This window comes from Chlamydotis macqueenii, chromosome 24 (assembly GCF_036417535.1).
Source record: "Chlamydotis macqueenii isolate bChlMac1 chromosome 24, bChlMac1.mat, whole genome shotgun sequence".
NCBI lineage: Eukaryota > Metazoa > Chordata > Aves > Otidiformes > Otididae > Chlamydotis > Chlamydotis macqueenii.
Window position 1 is genome coordinate 4,105,816 of NC_141579.1, and position 24,108 is coordinate 4,129,923.

General features: G+C 50.1%; 1 protein-coding gene across 3 annotated transcripts in view; it reads right to left on the reverse strand.

Annotated features, from left to right (window-relative positions):
• GRIK4 (glutamate ionotropic receptor kainate type subunit 4) overlaps window positions 1-24,108 on the reverse strand; it is a 203,101-nt gene that overhangs the window by 15,249 nt on the left and 163,744 nt on the right. For 2 of the 3 annotated variants that reach the window (XM_086766029.1, XM_086766030.1), the window contains exons 10-13: window positions 22,784-22,888; window positions 14,496-14,603; window positions 13,260-13,463; window positions 4,611-4,724 (exon numbers count right to left, since the gene is read on the reverse strand). In XM_086766029.1, coding sequence (XP_086622155.1) covers window positions 4,611-4,724; window positions 13,260-13,463; window positions 14,496-14,603; window positions 22,784-22,888 — 531 coding nt within the window. The remainder of the gene's footprint in view (window positions 1-4,610; window positions 4,725-13,259; window positions 13,464-14,495; window positions 14,604-22,783; window positions 22,889-24,108) is intronic. The other variant, XM_086766031.1, reaches the window with a different exon arrangement.

The following is a 24,108-nucleotide window of genomic DNA, read 5'->3' on the forward strand; positions in this document are numbered from 1 at the left end:
GGGCAGCTTATCTCTCCCTGGCATCCCAGAGCTGGCAGGAAACTCCCAGGCACTGGCAGTGCCTGGGCTGGGGCTCCCTCGTGAGATGCTCCTGTAACAAAGTTCCTTTCTGTAATTAAGGCCTTGATGCCTTCTCTATGTTTCTGGGGCAGTTTGTCAATAAATTACACTCATTAAGGAAACTGCATTGGAAGCTTTAAGTCTCAGGCTTGGCAATGACTCTCTCCTGTGACTTTACAGTAGTAGTAGTTCTGGTTCTTTTCAGCTACATATTCTTTTCATTCACAGTTGTGGGTAAGAATAAAGATATTCTGTTCCCACGGAGGGCACAAGCTCTCTCTTATCTGTCTGTTTTGAAGATGAGAATGACAATATCTGGAGTCTGTCAGATATTTTTAGCCGGTCCCAATACAGCTTTGTTAATTGGAAGAGCTATTTTTCCTGGAATGAAAATGTTCAAAATGTCCAATAATTGATGAAGACCTCCTGCAAATCCTCAGATGGAAGTACGAGAAATTCATTTACCCTCCTCAGTCAGTCTTAGAAGTCTTCATTTTCAGCCAGAGAGAACCAGTTTTCTGGGCACATACCAGTGACTGAAGAGCCCGAACAAGCAAGACATCTGGGAAGAAGAGGAGGAGGAGTGGGGCTACATGGCATGGTCCTGGATTCATCGGTGTTCAGGTCCGTAAGAGACCTCAGGACTCCCTGCCTGCCCTGCACACACACAGCCTGAAGGGACACCGGCACTCGCCTGTTCCCTCTCGCAGAAACACTCAGCCCTACCTATGTCGTTTCTCACACACTTCTGTCCCTAAAAAAGGCAAAGCAAGAGAAGTCTCTTCTTTCTCTCAGTCAGAAAGAAAGCAAGACAACTCAGCCTGGAAAGGCAGAAGCGTTGATGCATGCCAGGTGCATTTGGTCCCACCAAACAAAGCGTGTATACTCTGGGATGACCACATCTGATCCAGATGCAGATCACTTTCTCTCCAAGGTTGTTTTTCCAGCATAGATAAGCAAAACCCAAGCACAGGCTGCTGTGAATCCTGAGCTTAATTTGGTGTCACCAGATGGGCCACAACAGACAGGCCAACACGTACCACAGTCTTGGGCATGCCTGGGGCCGGTGGTTGCTCCCATCCTTGCTTCAGTGAAGCGGAAGGCTCGCTGGCAGAGCAGCGCAGGTTATCAGGAGGGATGCTCAGCTCCTTTGCCTCCGCTGTCAAGCCTCTTCGGGCTGGAACGGAGGAGCTACTCGTTCAGTCCTTCCCATTTCGTGTGTTCTGCAGCAATTTGGTAGAAACACTTTCAGCTTCAGTTCATTTGGCCTGAACTCAGCTATTCCGGTGTAGTCACCAAAACTACTTTTTCTCATCTTAAGGTAGAACACAGGAAGGACTTTCAGAGCTGATGAGCCAGAATCATGTGCTAGCTACTCCCTCACTCCCTGTCACAGAGGCAGGTAAGTGAGCAAAAGCACGTGTATGCTACAAATAAACCTGAATTTCAACATACCTCTGTGCAGAAATGGCACGGAGCACCTGATTTCAGCCCTCTGCCAAGCAGAGTGACTGCTCAGGACCTGTCATCTATCTCCTGCCTTCCACAGGTCCCACCAGCTTGTCAGAATGGCAACATAATAAAACAAAGCAAGCCTTTTCTCTTAGCAGCCTGCAAGTCAGAAAGCCTATTAGAGTCCCTGTGTCAGAAATCCATACTTGATTATATCACAACAAGTGAAATTGAGAAAAATGACAGCCCCATTTAAAGCTGCCATATTTGGTTATGTGTGATAAGAGACACACACACTGTGGTGGCTGGGTTGGTGGGGCAGGGAGAAATCACTTGCAACTAGAGTTACCTGGAAATTAAAATCAAATGTCATCACATTGGGAGGAGCCAGGGTGCAGAGGCAACTCCCCAGCAGGAGATTTATTTGTGGTTATTTATTAGGCTATGTCTGATCTGCGCCGTGATTAACATACATCAGCTGAAATTTTTGAGATTGCAGAGACGTTTGTTAGGGCAGGGAAGGGAAGGGAGAAGATGGGAGTAGATGGGGCTGTGGGGCTGCCTTCCCCTGCTCTGCACTCCGCATCCTTAAAGGAAAACCAGAGCCATCAGCTACCTTGCCCGTCCTTGTTAAATAAATATTTACCAGTTTAATTAGTTAATTGCCACACAGCTCTTGGACGGTCTTCTCAAGCTAAGCAGGAAGGGTCAGGACAAAGAGGGGCCAAGTTCTGGAGAGGGAAGAGGAGGCTCCAAGCCACACTGCTGGGGAGACCTCCCTGCTCCCGGGGAGGGCACGAGCCCAGGCCGCCCTCACCATGGCTCCTCATGGCCTCGGTGCAGGAAAGCAGGGCTCGCTGTGGGGTGGCCTGACCAGGGAGATGCCCTGCCTCTCCCCTGCAAGCCTGCCTGGTTCTCTGGGCAGCTCTCCTTCTCAAAGTCCTAACGGGGTCCTTTGTCGGGCAGCTGAGGACCGAGTCCTAACCGATGGCAGGGGGACTACTTGCCAAATGCTTTTTAAGACTGTAACTATTACCCCTGTTCAGTGTGGCAAACACCTGAAGGGCAGGCTGGAACATGGCTGTGTTGCGTTACGCTGGTACCAGCACGAGCAGCAGATGGTCCCTGCCCTGAAGAACACACACTCTTAAGTAGATGTGTCAAACACGCTTATATCGAGCTCGCACAGAGGCAGCGGCAAATGCCTCGCGCTTATAGAGCTGATCACATGCAAACCCTGCACCAATATTCCTGCGTCTCCTCTGGGGAGAGCGACATCAGCCTCATGCTGTTCAGGGAACGATGCCTTGTTAAGGGACTTGCTGAAGGTTATGGTGTAAATTGGAGGCAGAGCACGCATGGTACTCAATTCCCAAACTTTAACAATGCATGCAAGAAAGCAAGAAATTTGGTTATAAACCAAGTGACACTGGCAGAAACACCTCCCAGATCCATGGGCAGCTGATGGTGGGAAACAGCGAGTGTAGGGGCGAAGGGACAGTTACATTTGATTTCCTGGAGCTTGAAGAGTCTGGCCCTTTTTTATCAGTTAACTCATTGGTCCTAAATTCTGCACGTACCAAAGGAAACAGAATTTTAACTAGGTTTTAATTCCTTGTTTGCTCTTGGCAGAAGCCACTCAGCACAGAGATGTATGCGCAAGTTTGTTTATGTTCGTATCAAACGCTGCATCCTTAACAGCCTTGCGAACGGGGAGAGCGGGCTGGGAGAGGCAACTTGAATTGTTTTATCCTTTTGGCTGCTATTGTTGAGCTGACAGGAAACCAAGACTGTAATTCGCATCACACTTGGCACTGTACAGAGCACATTTCCAAAATGCAGATTGGGAATAATACGCTGTCCTGTTGGAAAGGTCCTGGCTGCCAGAGCTCGCCTCCTTTGACACTGGGGAACAAGGGGCTTTGCCTAGCTGGAATGGGCACAGCTGGGGAAAATCTGTCCTCTCCTGAGCTTCAGGGAGAAGCTAGAACAACGGAAAATGGGAATGCAAGAGAATCTACAAGAACTTAGGGCAACAAGTGTTGTCTAAGCAAAGACATGACAAATCACCGCACACGTGCTTCCATGTGTGAATCCCCCGGGCAGATTCACGGATGCTCTGCTCTCAGCCACAGGCCTACCTGTTGCTAAACAGCCACCGTGCAATGCCCCACTCCCTTTCAGGTGGCAGCGGCTCACCACGCTGCTGCTGAGACTATTGAATGTGGCGGAGCGACAACCAGAGCTAGTTGCAGAACAAGAGCGTGCCTCCCTTCTCGCTCCTCCCTGGCCAATGCAGAAACAAGGGGATCCGAGAGCACCCATGCAAGGCAGAGAGCATCCCAGGAGTAAGGAGCCTTCCTTGGGCTGCAGGGCTCACTGGTCTTTAGGGTCAACAACGGAGAGGTGGTAAATGAGAAGGGCTGAGAGCAGAGAAACAGAGCTCATGCGGGGCAAGGAGCTAACTGCCCATGGTGGAGCTCAGCCTGCCCCGGGGCAGTGCCGCTTTGCCCTTTTCCTGCCTGTGGTTAAGAAAGCAGAGGACTGATCTGCGTGTACAGCACTTACAGGAGGTCACAGCAAAGCAAGCCATCCCAGATAGCTTCCTGGCCTGATCTTATTGCCAGATCTGAGAAAGCGGCAAGGCTGCACATCACAGAGGCTGGGAACACAGCTGAGATTAGGGCATTTGTGCCCTGACACCAACCAGGAGCACCCCTAAGTGCCCCAGCCAAGCCTCCCAGGCAGTCTCCCCGCTAAGTGCAAGTGGATGGCGACCCCAAGCCAGGGTTGCTGCAGTCGTGGAGCCACCCAGCCGGGATGCTGCGCCCATCCAGCCTAGCCTTCCATTAGCACACCTTGCCACGATAAAGTCATCCTATGGCCTTTGCTGGGCCTGGAGCAGAACCAGACAAGCTGACATCTACCCACACTTCCCCAAGTAGCACAGAGAAAAGAAGGAAATAAAGGTCGAGCACATTTGTGTTTAAATAAGAAACCAAAATATTTTTATGAGTCATTCATTTTTCTTCTATAACTAGGCACGTTTGCATGCAAATAATGGACGGACATAAACGGTTATAAAATAAGTCTCTTACCATATGAACTCGGTAGAGAATGCTAATTCCCAAAGTCATGAATGGCTTAGAGAAATCAATCACCTTCTCCCGCTCCGCAGTAATCGTCAGCCCCGCCACGGCCAAATCGGCTTTCTGGAGAGAAAGGAGAGCAGAGAAGATCAGGACCCTGAGCCTGAGAAAGGTGCAAGGCAGGGAAAGCAGCAGAGCTGTGTCTGGGGCCATGCACGATACCCGCTCCTGGAGGATGGATGTCCCATCTTTCTGGGACGGGGTGAATTTGCTGCAGGGCAAACCCCAGGCTCTGTGGAAATCACAGGAATTTTGCTGGTGATGTCCACTAGTTCAGAAAGTGCTCCTGCACCCCTCTCCCCAGGTGGGTTTCATACAAGCCCTGCTCAAGGACACTCCCTACTTCAACCCACCTTGTGCTCTTGAGCATTCTCCTTGTTTTTCCTTTCCTCACCATGACACTGGGCATTTTTCTCTCTATACTTACAGGTTGGACTGTAGGAAAGCATAACAAAACAGCACCCATTACCCTTCTACCCTGAGTTATGAAGTTTACAAGCCTGCCAACACCAGACTTCCAAAATTGCAGATCAGTCCCCAAAAAATTCAGAGGACTGGCATAAAAATTGCCAGATTGACTTGCAAAGCAAATTAGATTAGGGTAAAAAATAAAAAGAATTTCTTCCAATGTTAATACCCTTGTAATATAGATAAGGGATTTGAATTTTAAATACTATTTTTATTACTATAGCTCTTTTAATGTCCGTAATTGCTTTCTGTAAAAATGAAACCTTCTTCATTCCCTTATACATTTGTTTGCCTGCTTTGCAGGATGGTGATTATGCAAGTGGAAAAAAAAAGAGAAGGGGGAGGGAGAAAGAAAAGCTATTTGCACTTCTTGTCCCTGACTTCCATAAGGTCTGTGCAGAAGCCAAGGCACTGTCAGGCCTGAAGACCCAGTAAAAGATGAAGCTTATCTCCCTGGATCCATGTGCTAGTTAGAAATGCACCACACAAAGGCAAATTTGTGGGTGCTTCACTCTTAACATGGTCTTGGAGCCTGCTGCTCTTGCATTATTTTCCTTAAGAGGGCTAACCGTCTCCTGGCAGAGCTTTGCTGGAGGGTCTTATCCCCCCAGACTCGCGCACTTAAAGGCAGGTAGGGAGGAAGGTGCAGTGAAAGGCTGAAGCTGCAGGAGTGAAGAGCAGCACTGCTGGAACTCCCAGGAAGGAAAGGGAACGGAAAGGCAAGGTGGTCTGCAAACCTGCCCAGTTTGGGTGGTCACGGAGAGGGTGGTATTTCACAGTCCACGCAGGACTGCTCTGTTGGACAAACCCAGTGTCAGATTTTCATAATTGCTTCCAAGCAGCTATTACAGATTCATAGGAGGTTCAGGTTGGAAGGAATTATGAGCTAGGGAGAATTTCTGCCTAGCTAGACGCTTACCCACAGGGTTTTTAAAAGGCACCAGTAATCACAACGTGGTATGTGAGCATTTGAGCCCTATGTAAACACCAGCAGATCACTAAGATGGGATCAGTGCATTTGTGGAACACGGCATGTGAGGAATTTTATCTGCAAGGAAAGTCTAAAGCGTCATAAACCTCACTTGTCTATACTTCAAAGGGTTTACAGGTACTTTTTCCCCACGGAGAGCTCTTCCAGCAAAGCCCCTCATGAAGATACAGATTATTCTAACAACACATTTCTTCTCCCAGTTCTCCAAACTGAATACAATTCTACCAGCAAAGTCATAGACTAAAGAGATGATAAAAATGCCACAAAGATGTTTCATGCAAAAGCTCTAAGGACATTTCCATTCCTATCCAGAGGCCAATACAAACGCACTGCTGAAACGAGCAGTGCGGCTCCCAGGTTCACCCAGCTCGGTCCCCATCGCTCGCCTGCCCCCACCCCAGGGGTGGGATGCAGATGCTGGCAGGGAACTCTCTGCACTCTGGTTATTTCCCCAACTACCCTCCTCTTCCCTATGCAAAACATCATGCAAATCCATCCCCCTCCCTTTGCCTACGGGGCAGAAACTCGGCACAGCAGAGTTGCCTTCCCCGGGCACACAGGTGTTGTGCCCGTGTCCCTTCTTGTCTCCAGAGGGTCCTGCCATTCCGTTAAAGGTGATTCCTTCCTGCTCATTCCCTGCCTGGTCACCTGTTGTCCTTTCAGGGCTTTCAGCAGTCTCAGAGGGACAGTAGCTCGCAGGCTGCTCTAATGTGTGCACGTCTGTCTTCCCTTTGCCAGAGCTCCCCGCAGCAGAGACCCGGCTCCTTGCGGCTTTAGCTGGGGCTGTGCTCTGCCAAAGACTCTCTCTCTGCAGGCTCAGAAGTCATGCAAGTTAAGAGCCGATTTCTGACAGCAATAAACTTTGATCTGGGAATGGCATGCAATATATTCTCTGCCTGAACATCATCCATTTCACGCTTTCGACTCTGCTTCCTGATATTCACAAAACTTCTTGTGATTCACAGAGGTCAGTGTACCTTAGTTACAGAGGAGCTCTGCAGACCCAAGCGCTCTCCAGCCCTCCCCACCTGCACACGGGTAGGAGTTGGCAATTTTTAGGCTAAACAGTGCACTGGGGGAAGAAATGGATTTTGCTTTGTGCTTCTGCACTCTGTCCACAACCAGGCCGTGTGGAAAGGGAAAACAGGAGGCAAAGGATGGGAGGAAGTGGGGGCAAACACGGTTTGATGTTCATCCTTCCAGCACAGTTGCAGCTATAAATGTCAGCATGAAATAGGCTTAGAAAAAGACCCAAAGCACGTTGGGAGTAGAGACAGATGCTTCTTTAACAAAACACTGCTCAAACAGGGCCAAACCCTCGCTAGTCAAGAGGAAGCCCAGGTGGGCTAGTGTCTGAGATCAAAGCACGAGCTGCCACCACCATACCTGGCATTAACCGTGGGATCTGCCTGCATCAGCAGACAGACTTCGCATTGCCACTGGAAAAGATGTTAAACACGGGGGCTGAGCAGGGCTCCTGAAGAGGAACAACAATTAAGCAGCCTTAAGAAGCAAATTGCAGGGACTGCCAGTCCGGAGGAGGCAGCCGCCTCCTCGCTGCGGATGCTGACAAGGCTCATCTCGGCGCTAATGGTGATGAATGGGGCTGACGTCAGTCCTCAGCCCGGGCAGAGAGGATCCCGCCAAAGCCTCCCGCGGCACGGGGTACCCTGTTCCGGCCCCGCAGTGATTCACAACCTCCTGTCAAGCTATGGAAACAAAACACAGCGAGAAAGTCCAAGTGGCATAAGGCTTTGGGCTGTCTCTGTCTCTGTGTCAAACACAGGGAAAAGAAGCCTGAAGGGTGGCTCTGGAGTAGCAGGAGTCCCCAGCTTGAGCAGCACTTTGGATGCTACATCCCCTGAGTGCATATGAGAGCATCCTTCTCACCAGTGCTGCCCACAGAACACTGACAGAGTGGCCAAGGTCAGGGAAAGCAATTTCTTATACTGCCCCCATGCTTGGAGAGCCTTCTAGCTCTCTAGCAGCTGAAATCAATGATCAACCTTCAGGACCCCCTGCCCACCCCCATTTCAGCCACATCGACCTCAGTGCTGCTGCTGCAGATGCTTGCCCTGCTGGAAACCCATCCGGATGCGGTACTGAGCACCTGGCTGCAGGTAACCCTGCTTTGCACAGGGGCTGGACTGGATGATCTCCAGAGGTCCCCTCCAACGTCTGCTATTCTGCACAACTCTTCAAAATAAGCAGCAGCTCCCGCACCACCGCAGCAATGACAGAGCAGTCTCTCTGCATCTGCAGAGCTGTCCCACGGCACAATGGGTATAGCTCAGCCGCCGGATCAATGTACTGATTGCTTCTGCTCCAGCTGCCCATCTGATCTGACAGGAGCTATTTCGGGTTGTGCAGCTCCTCCCGCTGAAGGAGGGGAGCCAGGTTGTGCGCTTGGATGCATATTCTTGCATTTAAAAGCAGGGCCAGATGAGGGTCACTCAAAACTGGTGTTTGGGTTTTTTTTTTTTTAAGGACATGCACGAGTTCTGCCATATGAAAAGTGACAGCCTGAAAACCCTGGAGGCTGCAGCCCTCCATTTAAGCCACAATCAGGGATGGGATGACCAGCAATCAGTGCAGATGTCAGCTTCAAGTCTGCCTTCCCCTGGACTATCTCTAGCAGTATGAGGAAAAAGTCTGTGCCAGGTGTTCACTGTGCCCATGGCAAAAGCCAGCTAGGGTGAAGCAGCTGGGGACCCTAAGCCTGCAGAGAACAGCAGCAAGACCTAACCAGCTCACATGACACCCTGCATCTTGCATGCGATTTTGGCAAAATCAGCAGTGTGATGCAAACTTCACTGCCCATAGCCTTGCTGTGTTTGCTCAGCAACCCACGCTCCCCTCACTTCCCCACTCCCCCTCGCTGCCCACCCTCTCAAGCCCCTCCATGTCACACTTGCCAGTGTGATAGCGTGCAAACAGACTCCCCCTCCCTCCCCTCACCCACACACAGCTTTTCGCACTGAACACTAGCACCCACTGCTGAGCAGAGAGCAGGACTCTGCCAATTTTGAAATATCTTATCCCTCCTTTCCCCTTCCTGCCATTCCCCATCTGTGGAGCAGTTGGAGGGAGAGAGCCTCTGATTGCAAAGCACCGCCTGGTCACCAGGAAGGAAGCTGGAAAAAATCCCATCATCCCAATGCCTAAAGGACCATTCAATTCTTGGCATTGCTGCTCCTGAGGCCAGATCCTTCCACAAGATGAACAATTTCATGTCCCTCACTTTAAAAAGAGCTGATCCCACTGATCCCAGCCAGATTCAAACCACTGATGCTAAAAGTCTAAGTTATTCCTCAACATCTCACTCCCCAAATGATCCTGTGGCAGAAGTGAAGAGCGGGAGCTTGATGTCCCCAATCACCCCATCCTCACTCCGTGCACTCTAGGATGCCTTCCACAGCAGCATCAGCCTCGCCCAATTACACTTGTCCTGGAAATGCTCACGGATCTGCTGTGTTACCATCACCCGTCCCCCACACCCTGCCACAGGTGAGCGGGCAGGGTCCTCTGTGGCAGGGACCGTCACCGAGCGCTGTCCCCCAGCCAGGCAGGGTACCGATCCCAGCTGCATCAGGGGGAAAGTTTCTCCGAGGTCTCACAGCAAAACTGCAGTGCTGGATTCCTGCCAACAACGCTTCCCGACCAAACCAAAGACACCGTCTCCTCTTAGCTCCGCTCTGTTCTCCAGGGGCATTCCCAAGATGGGTAAGTTCAGGAGTTGCTGAGGGATCCCTCAGACACCAGCCCATCTCCTGAGGGAGGAGCAAGGGAGTTGAGCGCCAGCGGCTCGCCGTGAGCCGATGTACAGGCACTGAGCACAGCCATCACTGCACTACGCTAGCGAGACAGCAAATGCAGGCATGGCAGAACATGGAGAAAGCTGTCACGTTGCCTCGAAAATACATTTGTTGGCTTGTATCAGACTAGCAAATTCATTCCAGCTCGAGGACACGTTGGAGAGAGAGAGAAAGGGAATAACAGACAACCACCGCAGACTCCGAGTCAGGGACTGTGCTGCAGCGGGAAGGAGCGAGATGTAATTCTTCCAGCCCTATTGTCCCCTAAGGCTCTGATGCCAAAAAATAGGAGATGGGAAGATTTGCTGTCCCCCCCTTGTTTGCTTATTAGGGACAGCACACATGTACAGTGGCAGCCGAACTGCTGGAGACTGCAGTTGTCTGTGCCGGAGCCAGCAAGGCTATGGGGGGAAATTACCCCGGCCGGACAGCAGCTTTACTCCCCTGCTCACTCAAGGATTGAGCAGGCTATTCAGCCTCCCTGCCCATATGCACAGAGGGACCAATTAGCTTGGTGTTTTCCGGGTTTGTGACATCTTTCACTAAAGAATGGGCTCGAGTCCTTCCGAGTGATTTCTCCCAAGCCAGATCTCCATCAGCTGATCACAAAGTTTACAGGTTTCCTGATCCGATGACAAGTCAGACTGCTGACCTAGACACAGGAGTCTCCACAGCTCTTCCACTAATCCCCCAAGCCATCCCAGTGCCCCTCTTCCTTCGCTCTTAATTATTGTTTTGTGAGCAAGTCAATAAGATATGTACTGGTGAATTTGGGTCAACAACAAATTTATGTTTATATAGCATCCTTCTCAATCATATCATAGTGCACAATTAGCTGTAATAGAATTTTCAGCACTTAAGAATAAATCAATAGCTGGTTAATTTAGAAGCAATAAAACAAACACTTTTCCTATATAGCCTATAGTCGTTCCAAGGAGATTCAGTGCCACGGCGGGGATTACAGAAACAAACAAACAAAAAGAAATACTGGAAAGGTATTGCACGGAGCCGAATAATTTTCTGACCTGGTCCTGCACACTAGGTGCATGTGAGTCAAACCTCACTTTCTGACAGCTGATCAGGGTCAAGAAGGAATCACTTTCCTACAATAATACAGCACTGCACAAAGAGACAGGTGCAGAGCTTTTATTTTGGGTAGGATTTGGGAAGTTTTGACCCCTCTGACAGGTTTGTGTCCCTACTAACGCCCTCTCTGCTAAAGGCTGTATGGAGAAAAGCATCCAAGGGACAAATCCTCTGAAATAAGACGCACGTGCCCAGGATCTGCTAGCTTTTCTGCTTTGAGTGGTCCTAAAGTGCTACAGGGGATGAACAAGGGGCTGAAACTGAAGACAAACTCCCTTGGGGACTGACTGCCAAGGAAGAAAGGAACCCCGTGGGTGGTGAAATGACCTCAGAAAGCAACATCCCAAGCAGCGCTGGATAAACACAACAGCATGCACCCAGCCAGATCTGCCCTGGCTGACCTGATCCAAAGTGCCAGTCCCTGGGACTGATCAAAAACTTGCTGAAACCATTATAAAAGCCTCTAAAGGGACTAGAAAGAACAAAGCAGAGAAAGCTTTTTCTCTTCTCCAATTCCCGATTCAGCCTCACACAGGCTTTGCCAGCTCTGCCCTGCTGAAGCACAAGTAAAAATCCTCCTAAATAAGGCTGGAGCTGCAGAAGAAACAAATGATCTTTATGTGAAGATGAAGTTAAAACACATCGCTACAGAAAAACAACCCTCCAGAAGCTCCCATTTAATGGAGAGGCACTGCCAGGGTTAGTAGGGCAAAAATTTGATGGCTGTTCCCTTCCTTTGTTTGCATAGATCACACGCTGCTCTCTGTGCCTTCCCTTCTTGCCTCCCAAAAGAGACATTGCAGAACTGTAATTGTGTGTGTGTATATACACACAGAGATGTATAAAAACTATGCCGATAGCCCAGAGCATTTGCAAACAACCGTACAGAAGGCTCTTTAGAAGAAGCAGGCGGAGGTGGGATCTCAGCTGGTGTCAAGCGCTATTGTTCCGCTGGGGAAGGGTGACCCGGGAGACAGGGCACTAGGTTCAGGAGGGATCTCCAGTCTGTACCGTGCCCTGTCCCTGACCCTCAGCAAGTCGCTCAGACCTAGAGTTGTCCCACCTGACTTTAGATGCTTAGTTGAAGCTCCTCTATCAGGATGAGTGTCAGCCAGGTCCCCTTCACCATCCAGGGAAGAAGCAGACAGATGCCAGTGAGCATCTTCTAGAGATGCTTGCTCGTCTCCCACAGCCGGGAGCCCTGGACCCCTGCCTGGAGCCACAGGAGATGGATTTGGGCCCTTGTTCCTCCACTTTGCAGGAGCACGCACCACTGTTGTGAGGATAATGATGGGGTGGCTCAAGTGCGGTTCTCCCACAGTGGTGTGTATTATCATAAATACACCTCACTGGATTTCCCACCAGCTGGCAAGCTGTCACCAGGTTCTCATAGGCGCTTCGGTAATAACATGGCAGGGGAGAAATCAGTCAGCGAGGAAGTACTGGTTTAAATAACATCAATCTTAATGTTAGCTTTGGCTAGGCCTGTTTTACTAAGGATCTTGGAGCGTTTCGTGAACTGTATTTAAGCTTTGGGATCCCTGGGGAAGGACCACCTTTAGCTGTGCAGGAAAACAAAGAGCAGGGAAGGGGATCCAGCCCGACTCAGCACACGCATACGCAAAAGTGTTGTCAAACTCGGCAAAAGCATTCAGCTTTCAGTCTAGCTGCTGTGCAGCAACACCGTGAGCCAGAGCCATGAAAAGATCTCGATCTGTGCACTTCAAGCAAACAAACGAAAAAAAAAAGTCCCTCTCCAAAAGGAATCCTCAAAGGCAAGGAGCTGAAATGAACACTTTTCTGGGTAGAAATGTGATTCTTGCTTCCCTCACAAACAGTGTGTTTTTGTAAGTTTTCTTCAGCTTCTACCAACCCCTGTCAGAGCCTGCATATTTTCCTGTTTCAAGTTTTCATTAATTTTTCCACTGGGAAAAAAAAGTTAATCCATTCTGTATCGAGCTCTTATGCAGAGACTGCCCAGTCCAGGCCTCCCTTCCAACAAAGCGAGCACCCCTGAGAGTGCCCAGGGGCCCTAACTCCCACTTTGCACACTGTCACATCCACACAACAAATACATTTGCCATTGAGAGAACACATTCAATGAAGATCTTCAAAGTCTCACAAATGGACTAAAACCCCATCCTTTTTTATAATCCTGGAGCACTTAACAAAGCATCAGGGCTTTTCATTGCCAAGTCCCACTAGAGCACAGTTAAAAAGAGCAGGTAATTCACTTACCCGAGCAATCAGCTCCCCGACCATCCCTGTCCACGTGCCGTTTGCCTCAGGGACTCCATACACACCATCGCCAACCAAGTGGATCTTATAGTTGAAACGCAGGATCTCTGCCAGCTCCTTCAGCATGTCCACACAGAAGCCCTCGTAGCGGTCGTTGCCTTCCAGCTCCTGATGGTTCCACTTCAGCATTAAGTAAGGGTTTTCCTGCATTGAAACTGGGCAGCTGTCATTCCCATCTTAGCCAAGGCATCCCACCAGCATGGCGCCGAGCACGGGGCCAAGAGGGCAGTGGGCTCTCTGGCAGCACTGCGATGGCAGAGGCTCTGATAAGGTGCACCCAAACCATCCTCCCGTCTCGGTATGTCCCTCTTGACCAGAATACAAGAGATGCGGAAAGCTGGTTTGATCACCTGGAAACCCGAAGTGGTGTAAAGCTAGCAGAGCTGTTTCTACACTGGTATTCATTGGCCCCTGCTGTTTCAGGAATGTGCTGGAGGTGCAGCAGATAAATATCAGTTTAGGATATGAAGCAGAGATAAGGGATCATGCTCTGGGGGCTGTTTCCAATCGGCAGGTGCCAGAGCAGTCCAGTGACTGCTCCGAGTTACGTCAAAACATATAGATCCCAGCCTCTCTTGGCATACAGCCACTTGTCCAATTTGTCCCCCTTTTCAACAAACTTTGTGGGACACGAGGAAACAGTGCCCAGAGTTCTTCAGGATTTTGAGTGTCTTTAAGGAAGGAGCAGAGGCACTGGAAAAAGTCATGGGACAGGGTAGCACCTGGAAGGGGTATTTGTTGAATAAGGACAGGGGTCCTTGTAGATGTGATGTCTTGGTTCATAAAAGTTGAACCCATCTTGGCCAATTTCAGTAATTTTATGGGTAGAAGGGACAACTGTCCCTTCCAACTTACCAGCTGTACGCAAAACAAGAACATCATTCAGAGATGAATGTAAAATGGCAACTTATCCCCATTCCAGCCCTCTCCCCAGCTGCTTCTGAACTCATCAAATATCATTTCCATATGAAACATCAACTTGAGTTTAATTACACTGTCATGAATTGTCCTCAGTGCTGTAATTAGAGATTTGATCGTCTGTTCTTTATGAAATCAATGTGCAATGCTGCACGCTGGGGGGGTAGGAAGAGGGAATCATATTCGAGTTGATTGACACTCCTAAGTGCTGGGCTGGCGAAGAGCTAATGGGAACTGTAGGTGACCCCCCTCACTTACCAGGATGGTGGTGACAATGAGTGTGGTGTTGAACAGACTGTCTGATATGTTGGAGGAGAAGATCCTGTTGTCCATGCTGAGTCCTTCAGATACGTGCCAGTGGCCGATCTGGAGAGATAAACAGCAAAATAAGGGAATTTACAGGGCAAATTACTGTACGTACCCACCATATGGCTCCGGTGACTGACAACCATCAAGTTGGCCCTGGAAGAAGTGTTTATGAATGCTCCATTACCTTTACAACGCACTCTCCACAATGGGCTGGCAGAGAGATTAACCTGCTGGTTGCACGGCCTCCAGCACACCCCCACCTGCACAACAATGCCAAAAACCTGTTCCTGCTCGTGGTGGGTGCTGCCTTCCCACGTGTCTTCCCCGCAGCCACGGCAAAGCCCCGCACTAGGAGAAAGCCGTGCGGTAGGGAGCTACCTGGGGCTTGTGGCAGCCAAGCAGCCTTCTCTGCCTTGTCTTCAGATGCCACTAAGATGGACCCATCTTACTCAGCAGCCCCACACGGCCAAATCTGCAAGCTCGTCCCTTCCAGCACAGTGTAGCTAGGAGCTTCTGCTGTCTCTCACACTAAGGCATGGCAGCTAGGTCATGGCCACCGGATGGGGACTTGGCTGTTACTCTCAGCCTGGTGCATTTTGGCGGCCTCCTTCACCTCCTCATTTCTCTAGAGGTCAACTCCTAAATGGGACAGGGCACAGGGGTGCTTCATGGGAGGCTGCTGGAAAGGCAACGCTATAGCCGGGGTTTGGCTCAGCTGCACCATCCCACAGTGAGACTCAACCGCCAGCATCCACTGCAGGGATGCAGTGCTGCAAGCTTTGATGATGCTATGCTCTTCACACGGGCACTGTGTGTAACAGACGCAGCTCAGAAGGACCCCAGGAAGTGCTGAAGTCTCATGATTTCACAGTGACAGCTCAGAAATGGGGAGATGGGGTTCCTGCCTCCAACTCCTGTCCTGCCTTATGCTGCCTCTGTAACTTTGAACAAAGCTTTCGCCTGCCTGAAAGCAAGCAAGACCTCCTGCGAATGACACTGACATTAGTTACAGGCTGGTATAGGCCACTGCGAGTTCCTCAGAGGGAAAAGCCACTTCACAGGCAGTATCACAGCACTGCAGCTTCCCTTGCAATCACCAGAGCAGCAACACTGACGTGGGGCAGACGCCTTCCAGCCCTGACCAACATCTCCACCTCGGCAGCAAGTGACGAAATGAAGCCATGTTCTCAGCAGTGCTGCACCGTGACTCATCTCCTCTAACTGCTATAACAGATGCCAACTACTATGATTAAGTACCTCCAAATCCTTTGATTCAGGCTCATCACACCAAACAGCTCTATGGACAGCCTAATTCACCCATCTAAGCATCCATGTCACTGCAGCAATCCTGATTCCCACTGCGGGTGGCAGGGACCAGTCCCCCAGCGCTTGGGAGGGCCTTGTGACTCAGCTGTGACGCAATGCAACCAGCTGCTGCCTTCAGCCAGGGGGAGGAATATTCAATAAAACCTAATTTTAACTTCAAGAGTCTAATCTCCCTCCCTCGGAGCTCTGGGCAGGGAGATCAGCACCTCCAGCAGCTCATTCAGAGCACACAAAGTAGGCTCCCGCTCTCTTACGCTCCCTAAAAGAGCCTCTGTTTTCTCTCATGGATAAACCAGCAGGGCAGCTGAGGGAGTCCAGCAACCTCCGAGATCCCTTCTCTCTCCTTTTTCTCCTGCAAAGCATCTCTGCCCCCATCAGCTGCCAGCCCTCCACATGCTGAATCTCTGGCCGCAGCCTAAGTCCTCTGACACCACTGAAGCGAGCTGCTGCAGCCCTAAGAGTTAGCAGGTGACTCCAACGTGCACGGGTGTCTTCACAGTTCCTCCGTAGCCATGGTGCCAAAGCAAATCCATTCCCAATTCGACATGAGCTGTCTCGGGCTCTGTCGGTCTAAGGCAGGTTATCCTTTCACTGTGCCACAGTTGTCAGGGTGGTAGGAACAAATTGATTTCTGTTCCGTCAAAGACTAATCTTATTATGTTCAAAGAGGTGGGTGGAAAGCGACGTGGAGCTACTGGCCAGGCCAGGAAATGAATGGGAGGCACGCTGATTTACACCACTCTAGGATTGACTCCATGCACTCAGTTGCTTTTCTTGGCAGTGCTTTGCCTCTGGCATGACTGATGGTTCCAGGACTTCAGAGTCACTTCCCAGCTTGTACATCTGAGCCAAACGCGACCCAACATTGCAGCCATGCTGCTACGCTGTCGGCAGATTGAACTGCTCTGGACGTTGAGGAAAGGGTCAAGTTCATCTCGTCTCCTGGCTGTCGGCACTAGTCCAGCCTAAGCTACTGACAAGCCATTATGGAAGTGGCCATCTGCAAGCAAGGAGTTCCAAATCCAGTCTCTTCATCTCTAGGCACGAGGAGCAGCAGGAAGTGCAAACAGGATAGCTTACGCTCAATGGCTCTGCAGAAGGAGAGCAGGCAGGGAAAGTAAAGGACAGTCACATGCTCTCCTCCCTGGCTGGAGCCAGGGCACCAGGATGCAGCAGTGCAGGCAGAGCCTGCCGAGTCCCCAGGGCCAGCGAGGGGGTGTCTTGTTTACTTCGCGGATAACACAACAGGAATTACTCCTCCGAGCTGTCAGCCCAGCCCCTTCGCCACCATCAATAATGCTCTGCTAAAAGCACCTGTCACGGCAAGGCCCTCTGAATGTGTTGGAAGCATTAACTCCAGGAGGCTCCCCACCAACAGGAGAGGGGGGGTTAATACTTGACAGTCGGGGAGGTGGAGGCACAGTGATGGTGTCTCAGAGCAGGCTGGGAGCAGATATCGGGCATCCTGCTCTCTTGACAGCTTGTTGCGGCTTAACTACCATCAAGCTCGTAGCATCACGGTGACACTCTAATGTAGGACTCATCTCTGGGAGCAACAGTCGCAAACCGGGAGATTTACCATGTACTTCATGGACAGGGAGCCCTTGAAGCGCAGCTTTAACCGGCCTGTGCAGGGTCTGCATTGGGGTGATGGGATGGATTTATCCCGGCTGTATTCCCCATCTCTGCACAGAGGTGCTTGCCTCTTGCTGTGATTGCTAAACAACAGACCCTCTGCAGCAATTGCCTCTCTGAGCGAGTGATCAGTCATAAACATTGCCTAATTTTTTTTCCTCCCAGATTTCACAACCAGAGATTAGTGACAGATTAACTTTAATTTTAACAGCCCTCACTGTTCTCAAATTTGTCCCTCCCCTGCTGGCATACTGAGACTAATTGACTGCCTCCTCCTCTGACAGCACAGTGGGTTTGACCTTGCTTTTAACACAGCACCAAAGCCAAACGCTCCCATGTGCCGGGGTGCTTCCACCCCATCCTGGCTTCTTCCAGCTTGCCACTGTCCCCCTTGCAGTAGGATAAAGCCACTAATTGACTCCTCACGCTGTTCGCTGTTCCCGAAGGGTAATGTGTCAGAAGGTGTCTGGGAGCGTCAGATCTTTCCCCCTCTTGCAAGATGGATGTCAAGGTGATTTTAATCATCTCTATCTACATATAAAGAGCCCCTGAAAAACAAAACAAATTCATCTGCAAAATGTGTTATAAAATGATCAAATGTTCTACACGGACATGGATAAGATGATCCTGTTGTTAAGGCTCTGGATTAGGACTTAAGAGTTTTTAGGACTCGGGATTTTTTAGTAATGGATACGATTGGTCTGTATAAATACAGCAGGTGGAGGAGGTCCACAGCAAAGTGGTAGAACAGCTTTTTAAGCTAAAATGATAGTGTTGGCACAAAAATAAATAGACATAAACCAGCCAGAAATAAACAGGCTGAAAATCAGAAGAGGGTTTCTAATGATGAGGGGAGCTGACGTGACAGCATACCTCTCCCAGAAGGGCAGCGAGAGCAGCACAACCACTTGGCTGCACGCTGGAGCTGGATACCTTCGCGGGAGGGATTACACAACCTGGTGGCAGCGGACAGCCCGTGGCCCGGATGGAGAAAGTTCCCTCCATGCTCTCATGCCATACGGCCTCACTGCAGACCCCGCAACATAATCTCGGCACCTCCCGGCACCTCCCAGCGCTCAGCCCTCTGCTGCGGGGAGAGCAAGCGCCCCTCTGCCCGTCCCGCCTGCAAGCATCTCGAGGCAGGAGGTCTGTCTTCTCACACGTCCGTGGTACAGGCAGGGAGCAAACACACGTGAGCCACGAGCCTGGAACACGCAAGGAAGTGCCATTGCTCGTGACACTGCCCCATCCCCGTAGGCAGGCAAGGTCCCTCAAACTAGCTGCTCTGCGAAAGGCGTTATTTGGATCGGTGACACAAATTTCTCATCTCTGTAGAAAATCACCAGCAGCTAACAAGATGCAAGTGAGACATTCCCGGCTCGCTCCTTCAATCCTTCAGCTCCTCTATTCAGACACAGTCATGCTAACGATGTTTGGACTTTCAAGCTCCTTGTGGCACAAGATGACAAAATACCACTCAAGCTAATGATTTTAATTAAGTCTTCTGCTCAGTGCCCCACAGGCCCAAACAGTGGCCGATGGCAGGGAGAGATGACAAGGCAAGACCTCTCCATAAGCTTCAGAGGCACCACAGGTACTTGCCATCCCACTTGCCAGCTAAAAATTAAGGTAAAGCCAACCCTGCATACAGAGGAGTCCCACTGCAACAAACCCAGCTATCTTCTGGACTCCAATTAGCAAGCACTGTCCTACAGAGTGCATTTATCACCTCCCCGTCCTCTGTGTCCCCAGGAAAAGGAAAGACTGCAAAATGCGATCATCTTTCACGTCTGCATTTGGAAAGCCCTGTCGGCACTAACGGGAAAGAGACTGTGCCAGGAGGAGATACAATTCAGTGTGTTCTTGGTGCACAGTGCCTTCGTTGGCTGGAAGGGGAGGGAATTTGGGGGCATCCGGGAAGGACACTGCACAGGTCTGCCACGTGGTTGGCACTTCTGAAGGACACACTGACTGATGCCAGCAAGGCAAGCAGGCAAAAGCTTGCACAGAAGTTGGTATGGGGCACACAGAGCACCAACTATTAAAACCCGTACAACCACAAGACACACACACAAGCCAACCTGAGGCCACGCAGCAGCCCCCACAATCCCCTTCCTCTCCAGACGCCCACTTCAGACAACATGACTGGCACCTGCCATCGCCCAGGCAGGACCTGATGGTGGCCCGCACTGAGTTCGCCGGGTCCTGGGGAGCAAAAGACATGCAGCTCTTGGCAGGATCTGTCCCTGAACTCTTCCTGGAGGTAACAGCTGAAGAGGAACAAGTCCCATCAAGACTGATTAGCTGCTTCTAAGTTACAAAGGTTTGATGTGGCAGGGATTGCAGAGGGTCTCAGAGCTATCGGCTGGTAACTCCTCTGTACCTCATCAACATACCAATTAGAAACCTTTGTCACTTCCAGTGCTCTGTCTCAGGACACCAGCAGAGTCTTTGGCTAAACAGCAACTAACCAGCCACACCTAGGACCCAGCCAGAGCAAGGGGTCACAGGCAGAGCTGGGAACAACATGTGACGTGGGGCTGCAGCCCCGACAGCGGCGTCCCCTGCCTCCCTGCTGCGCCCTTGCCTTCCCTGGGGCCGCATCAATCCCAGCCCTCTTCATTCCCTTCTCCCGTTAAGCTGCCAGACCTTAGCTCTTGGGTTTACTGCAAATTGCTATGGTGAAACCAGAGGGGTGTGCTGCAATATTTTTAAAGGGGCAAAGAAAAAAATAAAAAGATGACATTTACAAATGCAGTCCTTGTCAGATCTGTGGATCATCAACACATTAATGAGTCTGTGCTTTATCGCGCATCCTATGAACAGAGAGCAGCTCTCATATGGCTGGGGAAAAATTTCCACTAGTTAGGCTAAATCAGGAAAAGACACGTTTGGTGAGTTACATAAATACATTAAAAATTGTATGTCAAAAAGCCCTGTCTTTCCTTGCCCAAAAGCAACAGCAAGTTAGAAAATCTAAGTGTCTCTAATTTGTTTGCTGGCTGGATCAGCTTCAAAATTCAGTGAATTCTCAATCAAAGCTGATGAGCTGGAAGTCCCTGTGGCTTCGATAGATGGAAGGAGAGAGAGGGGGAGAGAAAAAGAGAGAGAGGGAAAGAAAGAAACGGGCAGAGAGCATGAGCTTGATTAAAACTAAGGAGGGAAGAGAAGTGTTTCAAACAAGAGCCTGAGCAAATCAGTTAATATAACCCTTGGGAACAAGATTCTCTCCAGGATGTGAATGTCTGTTCCTTACCCCATCCCCTCATGGAGGGTTTAATGATTAAATGATTTCTAATTTAAATGATTTCTAATTATTTATTTAGTAATTTCTATTACAAGAAGGTGGGTTGGCGAGAAGAAAATAACGATCTATGGTACAGCAGAGTGGCCTTTGGTTCCCCTTTGCCATGATCGAGAGGGACAGGCAGGACTCTGCCCAGACTTCACAGCTCTGTCCAGGGATGCCCTTCCCAGCCGGGCACATCACAAGAAACTCCTGCAGACTGCGAGGGTCCCTAACCCTGCCCTGGGCATTGCTCTCAGTTAGACAAGACCCCTGAGAGGGGGCTGCCTGCAAAGGGGAGAACAGATGGTGGGAAGGCTGCCGTACAGAGCAGTTTTACAAAGACTAACTCCTTCCTGGTGAGTTTCTGACAGGAGAGGGCTTGCAGCCACCACAGGCTCTCAGCAGGCAGCTGTGCACACTGAGGGACTGCCCTGTCCTTCCAGCACCTTGTTACTGCCACTGGAAGTGATTTATCACCATCTGACAGGAAATCTGAAAAGCTGAGTCCCAGCACAGGTTTCCTGGCTACCTCTGAAACATGAAGCTGCAACAGGTCAAAAAAGGTTTTCTGCTGTCAGACCGGGTCTGTGGAGGAGAGCTCTGCAGAGCTCTGGGAGAAGCACTGCTCCAGAAGGACCTGGGTGTTTAACGTGAACTCCCTGCCACATTTAAACACATCAAAACCATAGCTGTCACAGTGAGGTTTACAGCGCTTGCTGCTTCTGCTCCAGCTGAATGCATGCTCTTATTAATGCAGATAGGCTTGAATCTGTCACTTCTGCTCCGAGTATGATGGGTTTGGGAAACGATTAAAAGGGCATTGGTGCTATGAGAGATCTTACTGTGGGGAAAATGCCATCCTGATCCCCCGCTCACTCAGCTAAGGGTAGCTTCAAAGCTGAGCTGTCACTTGACAGGTAAGAACTGGCAGGCAGCTTTCTTGCCAAGGCTAAAATTCACTGCTCCCAGACCAGGAGAGACTTCCTAATGCCAAAATGCTCTGTCGGTGTGGGGTAAGTTACAATCGCTTTTGTTCTCCGCCAGCACCTCGGAGAAGTGGCAATCTCCAAGAAAAGGGCAGGTGTGGAGCTGTCAGCAGAGAAATAAGACAGATGAAAACCTTTTTTCTGGGACTTCAATTTTTTTCCTGAATGAGGTTTGGATTTACCAGTAAAACCCAAATTCCCGGGGCTTGTGTCACATAGTCTTAGCAGTTTGCTATCCGTGGCCCCACATGGTTATCCTTAACCTTAGCTGAAGCCAGAAAATATCCCGTGGACAGAAAGAGGGTAACAAGCAGAAAAAGGACCAATGCTATGAGGAAGCCACAAGCACTGAGACAAAAAGCAAATGAAAGTCTCAGCTAACCCAGCCCCTTAAGAGAGGAACACGCACATAAACCGAGAGGTAAATTATCTTGTACTTCTTCCCGCATGCCACGCCAGGGAGAGATGGGAGGGAGCTCCTGTTGCCCCCTTCACTTTCCCTTCCAGAAGCAGTTGTTTGGAAAGGTTCATAGTACCCATTTTTGCCCATTTCATGGGAAATTCTCCCATTTTTCCCCATACAAATTATTTTGAGTACATGTGCCTCCGCACGCTTGAGAACAAAAGTGTCTTGAGCATGAGCTTGTATCTGGCACACATTTTATGCTCTGAATTATCTCCTGCACAGGAAGGTTGCTATGACAGGACTGATATTGGCTCTAACATCACCACCTCAGGGGCCTGAAACATTAAGACAAATCTAAATTATCTCAAGACACATTCTTGATGAAGTGAAACACAGTGTGTTTGCCAATCCAGACCCAGCGAGAGCTACCGTGACAGCCAGGTCGTGCTTGTTGCTTGCTGAGCACCTCATCTTGCAAAGGGAGGTGTCCACAACACTCTTCAACTCGCACAGCAGCATCCTGAGCCAAGCTCTCAGAAGGCTATGCACAGACCATCCCCAGGTACCATCCCCAGGGCAGCACGGCCGCTCTTACCTGCCGGAAGCCGCTGCGTGTGTGCTGCAGGATTTTCAAGGCATAGTTGGATCGTTGGCCTTTGCTGTTGAATTCGATGTGGCCGGTGAGACCTTCCAATTCTACCTGTCCAAGAGAGAATGAGTTACAGCGCCCATCGAGGCAGCTCAGCCCACCGCCCACAGCAGAGATGGGGTGGTGGCTGCTTGCACCACACACCGGCCATCCACAGTCCTGGCAGGAACGGCAACGCGATCCTCGTGTCTCAATCCTCATTGCTTTCAGAGTCTGGCTAGGGTAGCAGTGAGAATTGTGTGAGGGAGCAGAAAAATGAGTAGTGCGAGGTGCATCCCAGATTGCTCCCCAGATTTTGGGGTGCACCAGCCACTTTGGAACAAGCCCCTCCGCAGCTCCTCGCTGCCTCCCTCCATCCCAAGCCTAGCTCCGCACTGCTCGGCAGCAGGCATGAGCTTTTCGCCATGTCACACTGAATCGCTAGCTGTGGACTCCTCCACAAACCACTACGTGCTGTTTCACTGCATCAGGCCAGCATTTAACACAAGAGCGTGTTGCAAGAGAGCCAGGATGAGTGTCTAGGCTCACTGTGCAGATTAACCACTGCTCGCTGGCTGCTGGAGCACCTCTTCAGTAACTAGGGCAAGCTACTGGGCCTCCAAGTAGCAAAGCCAAGGGAAGCTGAAGAGTTTCGTTGTCTCTGACTAAGGGCGAGACTTAAAGCAGGGTTCACATGCATGGACTAAAGTGGCATAAGGTTCAGGTTTAGCTGATCCTTCTTTTTGGGGGAAGAAAAAAGAAAAAAAAAAAAAAAACTCATTAGATTTCAATTGCACCCCAGACTCAGAAAACATGCTCCTTCTGCACGGTCAAGCTCAGTTCTCAGGAATCACATTGACAAACTCCAACTGTTTCACCAGGCTGAAATTTCAGGGTCTGTTCTCGTGCCAGGACTAGGCTTGATCAGTTCCAGCAACCACACTTTTGGGTTCAAAGGAGCCTGAATCCCTTCATAGGGAAACTCACCTCTTGCCACTGAGCTCTACGCAATTGTACTGCACAACCTTATATTGACTCAAGTTCACTCAAAACAGAGCTCAAGTCACGTAGAAACATTCATACTTTAAAAAAAATTCATTGAATTCCAGTTTTTCTGCAGCAAAGCTTGAAAAACGGAGAGTTTAATGTTGTTCCAAGGCCAGTGACAAACCAGCCTTCAGATCTCCTCTCTTTTCATTCCCAGTGCTACCTTCAAACAGACCGACACTCCGTGCTTGAGCACTGTGCCAGCACCAGCACGCACATTACACATCTTTTGCTCCCGGCAGTGG